The sequence below is a fragment of the Canis lupus genome, chromosome 33, assembly GCF_003254725.2.
Source record: "Canis lupus dingo isolate Sandy chromosome 33, ASM325472v2, whole genome shotgun sequence".
Taxonomy (NCBI): Eukaryota; Metazoa; Chordata; class Mammalia; order Carnivora; family Canidae; genus Canis; species Canis lupus.
In genome coordinates, this window is record NC_064275.1 from 8790429 (window position 1) to 8809376 (window position 18948).

The 18948-nt window shown below is 35.0% G+C and overlaps 1 protein-coding gene across 15 annotated transcripts in view; it reads left to right on the forward strand.

Annotated features, from left to right (window-relative positions):
- ZPLD1 (zona pellucida like domain containing 1) overlaps positions 1–18948 on the forward strand; it is an 80337-nt gene that overhangs the window by 20601 nt on the left and 40788 nt on the right. For 10 of the 15 annotated variants that reach the window (XR_004811658.2, XM_025478579.3, XM_035710040.2 and 7 more), the window contains 2 exons: positions 15502–15552; positions 15634–15747. The exons of 1 other annotated variant lie outside the window; for it this stretch is intronic. Coding sequence is in view for 13 of the 14 variants with exons in the window: in XM_025478579.3 (XP_025334364.1) it covers positions 15528–15552; positions 15634–15747 (139 nt within the window). In the remaining variant the exon portion in view is untranslated. The remainder of the gene's footprint in view (positions 1–15501; positions 15553–15633; positions 15748–18948) is intronic. 4 more of the 15 variants (XM_035710048.2, XM_035710049.2, XM_035710050.2 and 1 more) reach the window with 1 other exon arrangement.

The window sequence follows — 18948 nt, forward strand, 5'->3', positions numbered from 1 at the left end:
TTCTGTTTTCAGATTTCTGTTATGGAACTGCGATGAATTAAAAAAAAAAAAAATCTGCTGGGCACCCCGGGCCCAGCGGTTTAGCGCCTGCCTTCAGCCCAGAGCCTGATCCTGGAGAACCGGGATCGAATCCCACGTCGGGTTCCCTGCATGGGGCCTGCTTCTCTCTCTGCCTGTGTCTCTGCCTCTTTCTCTCTCTGTGTCTCTCATGAATAAATAAATTTTAAAAACCTTAAAAAAAATTCTGCTTACAAAAAAAAAAAAAAAAAGAGACAGAAGTGAAATCTCAGCTGTAGTAAAACCTTGTTCTTTTATCTCTCAGTGGTTCTCAGCCCTGGATGTCCAGTAAGATCATTGAAAATGGGAAGGGAGGTGATTTTAGTGCTTGGGAGGCTTAGTGGCTGACTCTTGGTTTGAGCTCAGGTTGTGATCTCAGAGTCCTGGGATAGAGCATCATGTGGGCCTCTGCCCTGGGCTCTGTATTGGGTTCCAGGTTCAGTGGGGAGTCTGCTTGAGGATTCTCTCCCTTTCCTTCTGCCCTCCCCCTGTTCCTGCTCTCTCTCTCTCCCTCACTCTCTCATAAATAAATAAATAAATAAATAAATAAATAAATAAATAAATAAATAATTTTTAAAAAAGAATCACTGAGGAGAGAGATTTGGGTATCTGTATTTCTTAAAACTCCTTATTTTAACTCAGGGAACTGTGCTATGAATACAAAATATTAACCTCACATTTTTTATTTGGTCTTTCAGTGATTTCTTTTTGGTTTCTCTCTAGTAAATATATCTTCATATTTCTTATTTGGTCTTTCAATGATTTCTTTTTGGTTTTTCTCCAGTAAATATATCTTCATATTGCTCAAAAATTTTTGAGTATATGCTATTAAAAACTGGTTTTCTAACAAGGAGGAACTAATCTATGATTTCTTATGTAAAATTCACAGAACAGATGAGTCTCACTAGCTAGAGAGATAACTAGAGACTTGAACATGGAGTTTGGAACAGTGATATTTACATTTTCCAACAGTCTTATTTTGTGCCACCTGACTCTGATTGGTTGGTTAACGTGGCTAATGAGCATGATGTAGTGAAAGTGAGGCAAGGAGTTTGATCTTCATGTAACCTATTCTCTGTTCTTGAGCTATAGATCACACACCTCATCCTAGACAACTGCCTTAAAAAATGGGGTTTCTTGCTAAAGTGCTATGGGAGATTTAGTGTGTTCCCGTGATTGCAACTGACAGAGCTCATCTCTGTAAAAAGTAACTAAAAATGCCAGTCCTAATCCTTTGTTAACTCAACAAAATAGTCATTAATTACCTGCTCTGTGCAAGGGGATGACATTTTTTTTTATCTGTCAGGAAACAAAAAAGAAAACAAGGTTCAGTTCTCACCCTATGGATTATTTATAACATCATACCAGTGAGCAAAGAAGAAAACACTATCATTACAAATTGTCTTCTCTCCAGCTTCTTGATTATTTTCTTTTTCATTTCTTTTCTCTGTCATCAAAGCATTCCCTTTGTGGAAAAATTTTCTCTTAATTTCCTTCCTAATTTTCTCCTTCAATTCACAAACTTCCTTAAGTAAGTATTTATTGCCTCTACTTCCTTAATACATACTTTAAAAAATAAACATCCTCCTAAAATATAAACAAACGAATAATCAATCACACTCTATAATCCTACTTTGAGTTCTTACTTACATCATGGGAAACATTTTTTCTCAGCATTTTTCTGTGGGTAGCTCAGTCTGGGAATGCTCTTTTCCTTTCACTTGCTTCTTCTGTGAATCCAATCAAAACATATTTGTGGGTAGAGATATTCAGCCCATGGGCACCATGTTGCTATCTTGTTCTGAATCACTGGATTTCAGACTTTCCAGTATGACTCACAGTCAGATATTTTACATTGTAATCTAATATATACTAATCCAAACACATGTACATAGTATATATACATTTTACAAAAATATTCCATTTTACCCTATTCCATTCTATTCCATCCTATACTATCCCATCCTACTCTATCTCATGAAAAATGCTGTTCCTGAACCCACTAAACTAATATCCTAGCACAATATTTATTTTAAAAAGATTCTTCTAATCTAAACTCATGATTTTCTACAGGGTCTGTGGACTGTAGCATCCTCCTAAGAGTATCGCTGAAACTCTCAGGAGGTTTAGATAGTTTGAAAACAAAGCATATTTGTTGTTGTTGTTCAGTGAAGATTTGTGTTTAGTGAAGAGGATTATTTTATTTAAATTTTCAAATATCACAAAAATGAGACTATTTTATGAGACCTAATTTCTTCTTCTCATTTATATTTTATCCTTTTTTTGAGTCACCCAATGAATGGACTGAAACACTCATTGAAATTTATTTGGCAATTAATTATGTATTACTGGGTGACATCTTTTGTGTCAATCTTTGGGTCAGAGACATTTTTGTTATGATGAGCCTCAGTTTTCAAACTGGTCTTGATGGAATATTTACCACAGTAGTGTGAGATAAACTCTCCTGAAGAAGTGGGATCTCCATGTCATAAGGAATTATGTTTAATTTTACCAAAGACCTTGATTTACTAGCTATGATACAACATTATCTGTAATCCTTCTGCTTGCCTTCTTCTTTCTGTTCACCTGTTTCCCACTCACTTGTTGACTAGGATCCACAATAAGGACCTTACCTATGTGGCCCGCAGGCATCTCTACAGCTTGCCTGGTGCTTTGGATCCCAGAACCATTTTGGTTTATGAGACAGAAGCTAAAATGCTATAACTAGAGTTATATCTTATATTCCTAGCACTGGCTATTGCAAGGGCTGTGATTTTGTTAGAATTGTGTTCATCTCATTGAAGACACAAAAGCTCATAAGCTCTCTTCTTAAGAAGTGATAACTATCCTCCCCTTCAGAACTCTTCATTCTTCAATGTCTTGACATCATTGAGTTTGATCCTATAAATAAATTCTGCTTTTCTGTAATGCTACTAGAAAAAGGGTGAAATATTTTTCAAAACCTCTGTAACCTAATTATAATTATTTAGTCAGTTATATTGTACAAGTCCTTACTTTATAGATGACAGGAGAGTACATGAGAGGCAAAGTGGGTTATCTAAATTACTTCAGTTAGAATAAATTAGGTGCAGGTCACTTGATTTTGAGTTTTTGTTATGATAAATTTATAATATAAAAGAGATAAAAAGAATAGCATAAGCTTTAATGTTTTGCCATAGTTCTTACACACACACACAAACACACACTTTTTTGGTAAGAAATCATTTTAAAACAGAAATACAGCTGCTACTTGGAAATCAGGACTAATGTTTAATTCTTTCCTTTTAATTACTGATTTTCAGAGTAAGGATTTAATATAGTGACCACCTCCAGTGATCTATGAGTGGTCTTTTTAATTTATAAAATAGGAACAATTAATATGGAACTAACTGCAATGTTCACGTATGAGGATTTAAATTTTAGATTATCCCTGATTTCAACACTGATTCTTAACTAAAGCTTTTATGTATATATTCTACTTGATCTGATTGGCTAAAACTTTTGTTGATCTTACTTTATCATGGTCAAAGTATCATATTTTGCGTATGTGATTTTGTTATCAAACATCTAACTTAAAAATATTAGAAATTGTTACTTCAGGAGCTGCTTTTAGTTATGTTCTTTTGTGTTATCTATAATAAGCATGCATTACCTGGGAAAATCATTTAGCCACTTGGCATCAATTTCCACATCTTAGAAAACAAAGGCAGCTCTGTTGTTTCAATGTACTCCTCAGAGTGATGTCATGAAGGTTAATATTACATTCTCCCAAATAGCTCAACAAATAATAATAAAAAAATGAACATTAATGAGAACAGGGTTGAAAATGTATTTGAGGCAGAAAGAACAAAGTGCTATTATAAATTATCAGCAGCCTATTTTATTTTGTGATTATTGCTTCCTGAAAGCCTTTGAGACCTTTGAGAAACAAAAATGTAGATGCTAGGAGGAACAAATAAAAGTATAAAACCGATTACAACTTATTTATTTTTTTAATATAATTTTACTTTACCAGAAGAAGGACAGAGAGGTCCAAAAGTAGAAGGGTTAATGCTTTCCCTTAACAACATTGAGATTAATCTGCGAGGCTCCTTCTGATTTTTATTTCTTATAAAATGACAAGAGATAGATACGAGGGTGTTCTGATACCCCATCAGTTGATGTGGAGACAGCAGGAAGGCAGCAGATATCTAACACCTCCTAATTTTGTAAAGCCTAAATTCTGATAAGGGAGGTGATTTTAGAAAGAAGGACCTGATGAATTTATCACAATTTTCTCCTCCAGTTCTTAAAACATGGTTTCTTTGGCTTTTGATACTGGAAGTCCTCTTAGTCCTCTTCCCGTCAAATACTTCCCTGCGCACATGAGCTAACTGAGAGTAAGACACATTATGTGACTTCTCCAGGACCACACAGAAAATTAGTGATAGAACGAGAACCAGAGCCCAAAGCTATGGTTGTATTTAATCAGAAGTATGCTAGCATATGCTACATAATGTTGCATTATATGAATTAATAGGCAACGTGGAAACAAAAATATCTCAGTGAGTCTCTAGAAGGAAGTTGTGGGTAGGCCTAGCCTATAATTTCTGATGGTAAAGCAATTTTTTTTCTAAGAAATTTTTCATTATCCCAAGGTCATAAAAAATTATTCTAAATTAACTTCTAGAAGTTTTCATATTGTTGATGTAATTATTTGAAGCTAAAATGTTTCCCCTCTGATTAAAAACTTTTTGAGGACTGAAACATATATTCAGAAATGCATATTCTGAGCATTTAGTGAAGTCACATCAAACTGGAATTTATCATCAACAAATCCCACTATATAATCTTGGGGAAAAAAGAGAGAAAAATGCAATTAATTTAAATAATATTTTTAATCTTCTGTTATTCCAGTCAATGAATTGATTTATGACTGTGTAAATGTGAGACAGACTACATCAAACTGATTTCCTTCAGTTGATCTCTGTTCCCCTGTAATTATCTGGTTGTAAGCATCTCAATATGTGGTATATAAACTTAGTGTTTAAAGATTTGAATTCTATGTCTAACATGGCTTCTGAAGCAAAACAACTGCTTATTTTGTGCTTAGTGTGAGCTTTTTTTTTCTGTTGCTGTATATTGAATAATTGAAAAATATATTCTGAGGTGTTTAAAGATTAACATTCAATTTGAGTTACAAATGGTCAAACCTAGTTATTCTTAAAGATTTTAAGCGCAAATTATGAAGTTTTATCTGTAAGTTCTAGCAGACCTTATAATCTTTAATGTCTTTGAGTAATATAATATTTGATTTTATATGCAAAAGTAGTTAATTGACATACTGAAAAGGAAATAAGATATATTAAATTTTTATCAGAGGAAGTTTAGTATGTTCATAGGAGTTATCTGTTATAAAAAATCCTAAGTATTCAACTAATGCTCAAAGATAAAAAATAGATTTTTAAATGCGTTCAATTTTATATTTTAAGTATCTCAATAATATATATAATCTTGGAAGCATGTCAATTTTGCATAAAAAGTCTAAATTATTTACTCAGTTACACATATTAAGTCAGAATAAAAGAACTAATATTAGTTAAATAGGTCAAATTCCCTAACATATTAATTACAAAGAATACCAACATGCATCAGTTCCTTTAACACAAAGAAATGATCTGTAATTTTTGATTATCTTAAATATTTCTATGCCTACATATTCCTGGATTTAGGAGATACTAACCCACTCAGAAAGCATTATCTTATAAGCTAACAGCAATTGCTTATTAGTCAGAGGTTTTGACTGGGACAATGGATAGATTCTTACTTGCAACCATCATGCAACATACCTTTATTTTCTTTACAAGGACATGATAAATTAGGGAAGAGTTTGGTCCCATTGTTGTTATAGCCCACATAAGTCATCCAGCCCATATAACCCACATTTCTAACATTCTCTAGATTCATGTTACCCATTACCCAATTTTTTTTCTCTGCAACTCCAATGATAGTTTTAACATTTGATTACATTTGGTCTTTATTGACTCTTTAAGATATATGAATGAATTTTTCCAGCTTTAAATATTTCTGATTTTTTTTTTAATATTTCTGATTTTTACAGAATCTTGTACTTTCTCATATTATTTTGGTCTGGTATGACAATAGAATTCTTATGGACATGAAATGATATCAGAGCAGTTGAGGTCTCTGTATTACAAGAGTCTAAAGGGATATAACAACCCAAATACAATACATAAACCTTTGCATTTAGTTATATTATCTCTTTAGTCTCTTTTTTCTGGATCTTGGATTGGAGAAAAACAGCTGTAAAATATATTTCCAGTGAATTGGGGAATTCCAAATATAGAATTCATATCAGATGCTCTTATGAATTAACTGTAATTTTATTCAGCTTAGTAATGGTATTGTGGTTATGTGAAAAAGGTCTTTTTCATATATGTGTTGAAATATTAAGAATCAAAATGTCTAAAATTTAATATCAAACGATACAGTAATCACCATCACCACAACAATAAATGGATAGACTGATAAAATATAAACCAAAAATATGAGAGAAATAATATCTGATTGGAATCAAGATTTAATTAGAATCTCAAGGCTGTGTTAGATTTGGTGGTGTCCTCAGTTTCTGAGATTATGAGGCTGATTACACAGATCTCATTTCCAAACATAGTAATCCATTCAGTTTTGAGAAGCAAAACTAGCCATGAAGAGCTTAAGAATAACGTGTTTCTCTACACAGGGTTTTGTATGCAGAATTAGTTTGCATCTTAGATACATCCAAATGAATTTCTTGTCACTTCTTTTCAAGTGAACTTAAATTACAGAAGAGACCATTATTGCCTATGGCATGAAACATTGAATCTTGCCATTTCGAGATAACTGGTTTAAAATTTAGTCACTGCTGGTTTAAGACTTAGTTACTTTGGGGTTAACTATTCATAGTCAAAATTCTTCTGTCTGTACATATGATATTTAGATAAGACCTGTGATAACCAATAGAGGCTTGCTTTTGCAACTTAAAACAAGATTGAAATACTGCCTTTTACTAGTGCTCCATCTTTCATGATACGTAAGATTTGGTTACATTGCATTTGGACTAATCCACTGATATCTTGGTCCCTTCTCCACCCTGCTGCCATGACAGTAAATACTTCTTCCAAATTTTTATCATCTCAATATACAAAGCCACCATTTACTTGGTTGACCAAGACACACACTTGAGAGTTCTCGATTTCTCTCACTCACGCTGCACCTAGAATTCAACATTGAGTCCTATTATTTCCTGTTCAAATTAATATCTTAAATTTATTTACTTTACTCCTGGCATTACATTCCTTGCCCTCAACTCAAAGGCCTTCAATGGCTTCCCATTCCATCTAGGTAAGATGGTTTACCATGGTCTGTCTCCTGGCCTTACCTTTATACTTACCTCCTGGCCCTTTCCTCCTTGCTCAGAATCATGGAACTTCTTTCAAATTCCACCAAATAGGGGCGCCTAGGTGGTTCAGTCACTTAAGCATATCCCATCAGCTTAAGTCATGATCTCAGGGTCCTGAGATTTAGCCCTACGTTAGGCTTCCTGCTCAGTGGGGAGTCTGCTTCTCCCTCACCCCCTGCCTTGATCCCCCAGTTTGTGCTCTCTTGTTCACTCTCACTCTCTCTCTTAAGTAAATAAATTAAATCTTTTTAAAAACCCTCAGATTCCCAAAATATTAACTGTTTTAACGTTTTAGAACCTGTGGTTACGCAATGAGCTCTACCTGGAGTGCTGCTCTTTACAGACTTCACTTAAGTCAAATCATTCCTTCAATTCTTACCAACTATGGCACATTGCAGGAAGTCTTTACTTGGCACCCCCTATCTAAATTAGGTTCTGGGATCCCTGGGTGGCGCAGCGGTTTGGCGCCTGCCTTTGGCCCAGGGTGCGATCCTGGAGACCCGGGATCGAATCCCATGTCGGGCTCCCGGTGCATGGAGCCTGCTTCTCCCTCTGCCTGTGTCTCTGCCTCTCTCTCTCTCTGTGACTATCGTAAATAAATAAAAATTAAAAAAAAAATAGGTTCTATGGTTTTGCTTTCTTGAGGCATCCTTTTCTTTCATAGCACTTACCAAATATATTTTTTGTGTATGCAATTATTACATTACTATTTCCTTTTCTAGTCCAGTCTATAAACTCTGAGGGTAAGGGCCATGCTTGTTTTGGTCACCACTGGATTCCCAATATCCTGAGTCTGAAACATAGAAACTACTCAATAAAAATTTGTGAAATGAGGGACACCTGAGTGACTCACTGGTTGAGCATCTTGACCCCTCAGCTCAAGGCATGATCCAGGGGTCCTGGGATCCAGTCTCACATTAGGCTCCCTGCTTGGAGCCTGCTTCTCCCTCTGCCTATGTTTCTGCCTCTCTCTCTGTGTCTCTCATGAATAAATAAATAAAATCTTAAAAAAATAAAAATGTTTGGAATGAATAAATAAAAAAATGAATTAAGAGGAATTTGAAATAGTAGGGGTGCTCTTATTCTTATTCTCTTATTCTTGGCAAGAGTTGACCAGTATATGTAGTTATCTTGCCATTATCATTACTGGTACCCATGCAAATACTTTTGATTTTTTAGACGTGTGTTGATATTCAGCCAAAATATGTCAGTATGGTGTTACTTCTGATTGGCTGGTTCTTATGTTGTGTCCTTTCATAAATATTTTGTATATTATCCCCATTAAGAAAGAAACATTTTCATTTGGAAATAATCATACTCATTGCCAATTGTTTAGTTAATTACAGGGAAATGGGCATTTAAAATAAATAAATTATCATTTTACTATTAATTTGTTATCACTGTACTTCATGAAAAGTGAGAGGAAGTTTATATACTAACATGTCTTCAAAGCTGCTTCAGGAGAATAAAATGTACACATATCTTGAAAATGAAACTGGTGCATTATTTAAAAAAGGCTTTTAGAGTGACTTAGTTCAATCTGTCAGCACCCCCAAAACTAAGATGTTAGAATAAATGTTTAAGCTAAACACTGTAGATCATTTAAATTCTATGGATTACTCAAGAAAACCCTCAACAGAAAGACAAATGAGAAAGGCGGGCAAAGGGAAATGAATGAATACTCTGTGTCAGAGAAAATTGGAGTGGGTTTTTCTCTTAGGAACAGCCTTGAGCATTCATATTTTCTCATGGTATGTATCAGCATCTTTAGTCATAAAATTTCTGGGTATCTTCTTGATGGCTAAACATATTTCCTTCTTGGAGGCATTATTCTGAAACTACATGGTACATTTTATTCTTTGTTTAGCAAGACAAGGACACTCTTTGTTAAAGAATGTATATGTACATCATAATGGATATTTCTGATGGAAGTTTTATTTTTTTACCTTTCCTTTTATTATCTATGTTGCCTTTAATGTCCAAGTGGAACATGGAAATAAAGAGTACAGAGTTTCAGTCTAGACATCCCATCAGAAAATCTGTTTCTTGTTAGACAGTCATGGTTTCCAGCACTTTAAAACTGATGGCTGTGGAAGGTGAACTAATATGTCCTTTTGCTAGAAGCAAGACTGTGTAACACTTTTTAGACTTCACTGAGCAGGACAGTTGCCTACCTGTACAAATTCAGTGCCTTTTTGCGGCAGCTCTTACCTGGGTCTTGTTGGTTGCTTCAAAGGGCTTTATTCCTTTAACTTAAACACTGATCTCTGCTAAAACACACATATTTCTTCTCCTCCACTTTCCTGGGAACTCTTTAGACTATTTCCAGTCATTTAAAGTATAATGAACTGTTTCTGATCTTTTCTGAGGGGCAGGTGATACAGAAGCACCAGGAATGAGGTTATGCCCCCTGTAGAAGCCAGGAAGCCTGTGCAAAGCAGCTGGCCAATAAATTTGGAGGAGGGCTGACAATGAGAGAATTCGGGCAATCACTCATGCCAAAGACCCATTTCGTATTTTTTAAGTCTGTAGGATGAAACCATCAGCCTTATTTCAGCGAAAAAATGCCTAAGTCTTAGCATGACAAACATTTGAAAAGATGGTTTTTGAATTTTCCATTTTTCTTCTCAACTAGAACAGTATCATACAGATGGTCTACATGAATGCAATAAAATTAAGGAAATACAAAACTGACAAATGGTTGAACCCATTTGTTTCTGTAAAAGTTACTTCTTGAGAGTAGATAAAAGCACTTTGAATACGTTCACTTTTTCTCAGGTCACAGGGGTGCTATTTAATAAATTACTTTTCTCAGGCACTAAGGGCCACTTTTATTCATTTGAAAAGGTTAATGTGCTTGTTCTAAATGTCCATGTTTTTCCCAGAGAATAATTTATGCACTAAAAGTCTGTTTTACTTGGGAAATGCCTAAACAGTGTACAAAAAAGTGAAGTACAAGTTAAAAAGAGTTAGACCTGGCAGTTCATAACTAAAGTAGTTTTTTCATTTATACATGTTGTTGATATATCCCTGACAACCCCATTTAAAATTTCAATACTCCCATCCTTCTACCCTAGGACTTCCTATCATTCTTTTTGCTCTATTTTTCTCCATAGTCCTTATCACAAATACACTCTGTATTTTACTTACGCACATTGTTTTCTTCTGACTTCCCTTAGTAGAATGTAAGTTCTAGGCAGACAAGAAATTTTCTGCAGTCTTCCTCTCTGGATAGTACCAGGCATATGTAAACATTGAGTAATATTTAATAAATGAATGCAGAAATAGATCTATCTTGATCAAATTTACTAAGTAATTGCCATTTTTCCTTCGGAGTAGCATAGGATTGCTTTCTAGAAGGAAATACCATGTGATTGTTATCTGTTTAACCTTGGGCAAGTTACTTAACATTTCTGTGCCATAGTTTTTTATCCCCAGAATGAGACAAAAAAATTACCTATCTCAGGATTAGATAATATATATAAAGTGCTTGAAAAAACATTGTGGCATATAATCAGTCCTTAAAACTCACTGTATTATCATTAAGTCAATCCGTGAAAAAAATAATATCCTAAAGGCATTCATTGCCTAGGTGAAATAGTCATGGCAATTATGTAGATATTAAAGGTATTTTTTGCCTCAATCATCAGAACTGTTTAGTTCAAGCCATTATGTTATGCATGTTATTAATATAATTTACTTTCTGAAAATTATCAGAGCATTAATTTTATTTATTTGACAAACCAGTAAAATCAGACAGAACAGTGTAATAATTCCAAGGGTAAAGCTTGGTTTTGAATTCTACTCTGTCATTTACTAGATCTGTGACCCTGAGCAAGTCAATGAAAAACCTTAGGCTCCAGTTTCTACATTTGTAACATGGGTTAAAAAAAAAAAAATTGTGTTAGTAGTTCAATATTAAATACAGCACAGTTCCTGGCACATGGCAGATCTCAATGAAAAGAAGGTCAAAAAATGATAATTGAATATGCAAAATTAGAGAACAGTGTTTATGACAGAGCTTATAAACACTGTTATAAACATTAGAAAATTGAATGAGAACTGAAAATGAAATTACATTTTTCTGACTCATGGTCAATCTTAAGCAAATAAATCAGAATTTCTATTTTGGAAGAAGATACCATTCTAAAAAGAAAAATTAATAGAGAAATATGGATATATTTGACAGCAAATCACTCAGCCCATGATTTCCTTTGTATTGTTATGTATACAACACAGAGCCTATTAATACCAGCTTAAAAGATACGAGTGTCTCTTTTTTAAAATTAACACCTCTAAATTTCTTAAAATTCAGTGTTGTTCGTGTAATTCTCCTCTCCCTCTTTTATCCCCACAATTTAAATTTATGAAGATACTAAGCTAAGAAGCAGGTACAAAAACCTTGTGCACACTTATCTTCAAGGTTTGTGTTATCTAAGAACTTAGTATTAATGTTTTGGATTATTGGCTGTGTTAGGCAGTCCTGCACACCGTTGTCATCACCAATGTTGGGGCATTGGTTGCTGCATTTAGTTATGGTGGAGAAGATGGGAAATGCCTTTGCTCAAGCAGTTTGTTGGAGCCATGATGGGACAGCAAGCACCATATGTCACATCAGAGTGGATGATAGGAATCAGGTTCTACTTTGTGATGTGAAGCTCAACTAAGCTTTTTTAGGCAGAGGACTGGGGTACAGAATTATACTTGCCATACCATAGAATTATACTCGTCTAGGAGCCAGGGAGCCTGAGCAAACAGGACCTTATGCTTTAATGAATGTAAAGATACTATTTGAGTACTCAAAGTTACTATTTGAATGTATCTCAAAATAGTCCCAAATATCAGGTAATACCATTTCAGGAAAGAACTTTAGGAACTGTGGCAAGACAGCATTACTAAGCTTGCTTCTGTGAGTTGGTGATGTCCAGGGTTACTGTGTGCAGAGGAAATGATGAGATGGGATTGAGGGTGGGAAGGTTACAAGTTAATAGTACATCATTTTGTTTTAATGTGCAGTTGGACTATAGTCTCTCAATGATAAGTCTCTCTTGATAAGTCTTTTAGGGATCAAAATGTGGATACCTAAACAGGAGATGTAGATGTCCTTTCAAAATCTCCGGCTTAATGTACCTTAATATTAACACACAGATCAGTACAAATGCCATTATAAATAGAATAATGTCATTCAACTAATCAGAGCTTCCAGTAGCTCACGGAACATCTTTATGTTGAGCAATCTAGCTCTGGAGCATGTGGCTTAGCCAAAGCACAAGCCCTGTCACTGTTTTTATTGGATCTACCTGTTAAAGTACAACTTTCACATCAATATGTGGTGACCCTGAAACTGATATTTCAGTGTCTTCTGTATGTCCAGACTATGCTATGGTTTTTATGCACCTATAGTTTATAGTATTGTGACCATCATCTTGATTTTCAAATAACAAATCTAGAGAATTATTAGGGAAGGGTTGAGTCCATATATGCCAATATGATCAAAAATTATTTCATCAAAAATATTTATTAGGAGTTTTAATCTTCACAACAGTACTGTGAGTCTTATTTAAACTGTAGGGGAGAGAGGCTACCTCTTTTGGAGAACCTCAAATCTGATCTAAAAGTTGTAAAGCTTAAAATTTAAAAAATAGATAATAAAATTTTAAAAAGTTGTAAAGCTAAGACTTTGCCACCTCTATTGGTAGGCTGTTTCAAATAGCATGAATTTGTCATCCATTTTTGCTAAACATGGATGTGTCCTATTTAGTCTATAGTAATAATTCTCACAGTTTTCCCAATTAGGGCCTTTTCTCTATTTTTAAAAAATAATTTTCTCCCTCATAATGCCCATATTATAAAATACATCTTTTAATCAGATTGCATCAACTATATAAGAATTTGTTTATTCATTTCAGATGAAAAGATCTATTAAAGATCTATTAATTCATAGGGTACCTGGGTAGCTCGGTTGGTTAAGGGCTGGACTCTTCAGCTCAGGTCATGATCTCAGGGTGATAAAATAAACCCTGTGTTGGGCTCCATGTTGGGGTGAAGCTTGCTTAAGATTCTTTCTCCCTCTCCTTTTGCCCCTCTCCCTGCTCATGCTTTCTCTCTCTCTCAAAAAATCTAATAATTAATAAATTTAAAGAAAAGCAACTGATGGTAAATAGCAACCAAAATAATTTATTTAATAATAGATGATAGGTAGTGTGTGCAGTAAACATTACCAGAAAGACCTGGAGTTGAATTCTGGTTTCTCCACTTATTTTCTATGCTACTTAAACTTCCTGAGACTTATTTGTCCCTCTCTGCACATGGAGTAATAATTCCAGTCTCATCCAATTATTTTAAGACATATGAATGAGAAATAATAGCAAATGATCTGGCTCACAGTGCCTTCTTTGTAAATAGTGTCCACTCGGTAAGTGTTATTTTTCTTCTGTGAAAGAATATAAAAGCTAGAAAGTGTTTCAGAATAAAAATCATTCATTGATGAAAATTCCTGACTCCCTGAATCCCAAGAGATGGAAGATTTTTCTAGATTAGAAGACAACAATGTGAGTCTAGAGTCTCCAATGCCTTGTGGGAATCATGGGGACCCATCCTGAGAAGGGCATGGCAGGGCATATCTAAGTTTGTGCGGGATAGGATGTACTGCTCAGAAACAAGTTGCTCTCTTTCCTACCAATATTTCCAAGACTCCAAAAGAGCAAGGCTTTCTTAACACTTAATACTTCTTTGAAATGTCTTGAGGAGCTAGACAATGATGGTATTTATAGATGGGGCCAAGAGAGCCCAGGGTCTGGGTCAGCCATTTGTGTGAACTTTTAGTTGACCCAATGTCTTAGGGAATTAGAAGTAACCAGACATATGGCTGTTCTCCTAAAAGTCATGAGGTTGGTGCCTGAGTAGTATGCTATAATGCTGAAGGAAGGAAGCTCCTGTTGAATTAATATTTTTCAATCTATTTTTAAGAGTAAACTCATGCCTTCCTTTCCCACATCCTTACCAAAGTGACTTTGTTCACCATAAACTTGTTATACTAAAATGATGGTTCAAAAAAGCAAGATGTATTTCCTTCCTTTTGCTAAAGACTTGATTAATCATCTAAGGGCAGATCTTTAAGGGCAGCTAAAATATCACCCCCCAAACCCCAAGCTTTTAAAATGCACTAAATTATTTGAGCAAACCATTTACAGTTTTATTTTCTTTTTGCTTTTTGCACACAGACCAAAACCACCAACCCAAAAGATTTTTTTCAGTGCACAAACTGCCCTGAGCCTCAGTTGGGTGCTCTGGAAGATCTGGCCAAAAATGGGGCATCCAGGAGAAAAAAATATTAAGCACCAGACTGACTGGTGTTTAATTATCAAAGTCAGTTCATATTTATTTGTTCAACACATGATGACAACATAAAAAATCGTTTTCCGTTACTTTCGCCTAAGAATGCACGGTGTTCATTTATCTGTATCAGTCCTATTTTACCCACCAATGAAGAGTCATTGGTGGAATCATGATGTAAGTCCACACATAGTATTTTTCTATTCTTCCTTTTGCTTTATCCCTGTGTTTCCTGAAAACAACAACAACAAAATATATACAAACTACTGATTTTGAGAAGTAGCACTAGTCTGGAATTTATTTGATAAGGGAAAATTTTTCCTGACATTATTAAGCCATATAGACTATGGAAAATTCTTTGAGAATCAAGTATCAAGTGTTAAATCCCTCTTAATTTACAGATATTGGTATTTTAAAGTATAGAGTTGTCTCTACATTGGTCAGTTTGTCTAGCTATGCTGTTCTAATATGGTAAATATTTGGTTTGAGTTCTTCTTATTTATAATACACTTTCTTTGCAAATTTTATGACTTTCATTTAGTTCTTCCACTACAAAAGTCTGGATTTGTCACCCTTACCAAACTGATGCCAAAGAATGGAAATAATTTTCAAATATCATAACTGAAACTTCTGTCTTGTTGCTGATAATTATTTCTCATAATCCTTAGGCTTTAAATGAGCTTTGCCTGCATGGATGCAGCCTGCCAGCCCACCCAACAGTGAGTTCAGATCAGCCTCAGTCTTTCCAGCAAGAAAGAGTGAAGGCTGATGATGTACACATGATAAGAACTCTTTTCTAGGTTTTGCAATGGAACGAATATGGTTGCTGTTGCTTCTAACAATTGGAGTGCTTCTGGGGTCTGCTCAGTTTAATGGCTACAACTGTGATGCCAACCTCCACAGTAGATTTCCTGGTAAGTCTGAACCTAGTCTTTTCTCTAATTGTATCTGGAAAGAGTGATTGTGTTTGAATAGTAAGGCACTTGAATACATATGGAAAATGGAGGGAGGGGATATCCATCTACATTAAGTGGATATTAACAAATGGCAAATGACAAAAGACATTTTTCTGGAGTTGTAATTTATATCCACATTAGCATACAAAGTGTTCATCATAGTTAATATTATTATAATGGCTGCTCACAAATGTGAAAAATATTGGCTATTGGGTGATAGAATTGGTAGAGGCTAATTTCATCAAAATTTGCCTAATTGATGCCCTTTTCTTCCTCATAAGTTAATTCGGACTTTCAAAACTGCCCTATATGCTAATAGATTTACTTAGGAATAATACTTGAGAAAATAATTGTGAAATATTGTGTATACTCAAAAATATTATTTCAATGGCATGTCGGTCATTACAAAAGTACACAGGTCAACTTGAGAATGTATGGCATGGCAACCATCAATATTGTGACAGGAGTTTTTCACCACATTGATGGGCATGTCCTACAGGTTCCTAAAATATGCACTCAATGAGAAGTAATTCAATGTTTCATTTAAGTATTCATCATTTTATATCAGCTAAAGTTATAGAATCACAGTTAAACATTTACAAAATAAAGATTAGACAATCTGAAACCACTTTTCCAAGTTTGTCATGCAAATTGATATACTTTGTCATGTTTTACATTTTCAAACCTGCCGGTACTCCTTTGTTCAGAGCATACCAGAGCAACAACACACTTGTACAGAGTATTCCGTAGGTAATTATGGTGTTGATGTGGGATTTCTAATTCACCTGAAGAAAGGTAATATGGATTGCTCCAGAATAAAGATCCAAGTATTTAGGAATGTATTCAGGAGCCCAACCTAGCACACAAGTGCTTGGCAGGTTAAGTATGACCCGGAGGTCAGGATGGGGAAATGTCTAAAGGTAAGTCGAGCCAGGTGTTCTAAGGCAGGGTTTTAATGATTTTGATACCACAAAGGAGGGTTAAGAATTTTTTTTTTGTTATGGAAAATTCAAATATATCTAAAAGTAGAGACTAGTAAAACAAGCATTTGTACTGATCATCCAGCTTCATCAGTTTTCAGCACATACATTTTGCTTCATCTCTCTCTTCTTATCATCACCCCCCTCTCTGGAATAATTTAAAGTAAATTCATTATTCATGCTTCAGAATGTGTATCTGATGGAAAAATACTTAAAATATTTACACTTCATGTATATATCTAATAAACTTAATGGTAATTCTTTAATACATCATCTAATACTCAGCCAAGTTGCCTCTAAAACATCCACATGATGCATTTGTTAGACTGACATGTGTCAGTCTATTTTAATTTATAACAGTTTATCTCTGTCCCTTGCTTTTCTAAAATACTCCTCATATTTTTAAGTAATATGGTCATTTGTTTTGTGGAATTCTACCTTTGAATCTGGCTGATGCAGCTCTGATGTGTCCTTTAACATGTTCCTCTTTTCCTGTATACTCTGTAAACTAATTAGGGTAAGAGGCTTGAGTAAATTCAGGTTCAGTTGTTTTGCCAGGAAGATTTTGTGAGTTATTTGTGTGAAGTATTTTGTCTTTATTTTGTAGGCAACAAAGAGCCATTGTGTCCTATTAAACATATTCTTTTAAGGATCTGACCTGGTCATGTTTTATTTTAGAAAGCCAACATTGGGGAAAGCGAAAGATAGATTCGAGTTAGAAGAAACCAGAGGCAGAGAGAAATGTGATGAAAGCAGTGTCAGTGGGAGCAGCAAAAGGAGACCGTTCTTAAGAGATATTTTTTGTGGTGGACACAACAGAGCTGGAGAATTTGTTCAGCTGGGGAGGTGAAAGAGTAGATGATGACCATGTCTTAGATGATTTTTTGAACTCGGATAACTGGATAGCGATACTGCCAACTGACACCAAAAGTATAGTGCACTTGCATGTTTTAGAAAGAAACTTTGGGTTTGGAAAAAGTGAATTTGAGGAGCTTCTAGAATTTATAATGGCAGTCTCTATCCAGTATGGATCTTGGTCTGGGGAGAGAGGTTGAAACAGAAAATAGTTGTGTAGGGGCTAAATCCCTGAACGCTGAGTAAGTAATGAGGGAAGGGGACAGGAAAATAGAAGGTGGGAAAACAGACTACTACTTTAGATATGGTTGGTAGTGAAGGAAAGAGGAGCAACCTGTGCCAGCAGTTTAAATGAGAAGAGAGAATTTACGGATTAGAGAATTAGAGACAATTTGGTATACGTGAATAAAGGGAAAGTATTCAGAGATTGGGAATACCAATAAAGAAAAACTTGATGTGATGAGGAAAGAAAAGATGGAGGAGAGCAAAGGCAGAGGTGGAGGTGCTAACCTCCAAAAACTGATAGCTCTTTCTTTGATTTCAGAGAGAGGGAGAAATAAGACATAGGCAGAGAAGTTGAGGGACGCTCATTGTGACAAGGGAGGCAGAGGCCCTCAGGAGAATGAGGGCCCAGGGGTCTGGTCAGGTCCTGGGGAGGGTAGTCAAGCCTTCCCCTGTTATGTGTGGAAAAGGAGGCCAAATGTAGAAAGATTGCTCAGCAGAGAGGATCTATCTGATGTTGTACTTACTTATTTGTAAAGGTAAATCAAATATGTAAATGAACCAGGAAGTGACTAGGATAGGATAGAGAAGTATTTTTCATATGGGAAATTTAAAAATTATGTTAAAACATTTATTTGTAATGGTGCCCACCGACCACCTGCATCAAAATCATCTGGGAGAGTTGTTAAAACTCCCCAAAACTGTTAACTCTACTGTTTTACCCCAAATATGTAGTGTCCAAATCTGTAATAGTGGTGCTGGGAGTCGGTATTTTAAGCCCTGCAGATAAGGCTAATTCACATTTATGGTTAGGAACAACTGACATGGTATATACTATTATTTTCTTTAGTCCATTATTCTAATTAAAAGCATAGTCATGCGTTAGGGGAATAAAATTAAAAACAAACCCATCTCCCAATTTGGAAATGCTCTCCACCAGGAGAGTAGAGATGAAAGCACTTATCATTGAGTGAGCATTAAAGCAGAATGTGAGGCTTATCATAATCAATCCATCAAGAGATTATAAAGACAGAAAGAAATCTTACTCTTACATAGCTAAGCAGATGCAACCCATTACATATGTTTTCAAGATAAACAATAA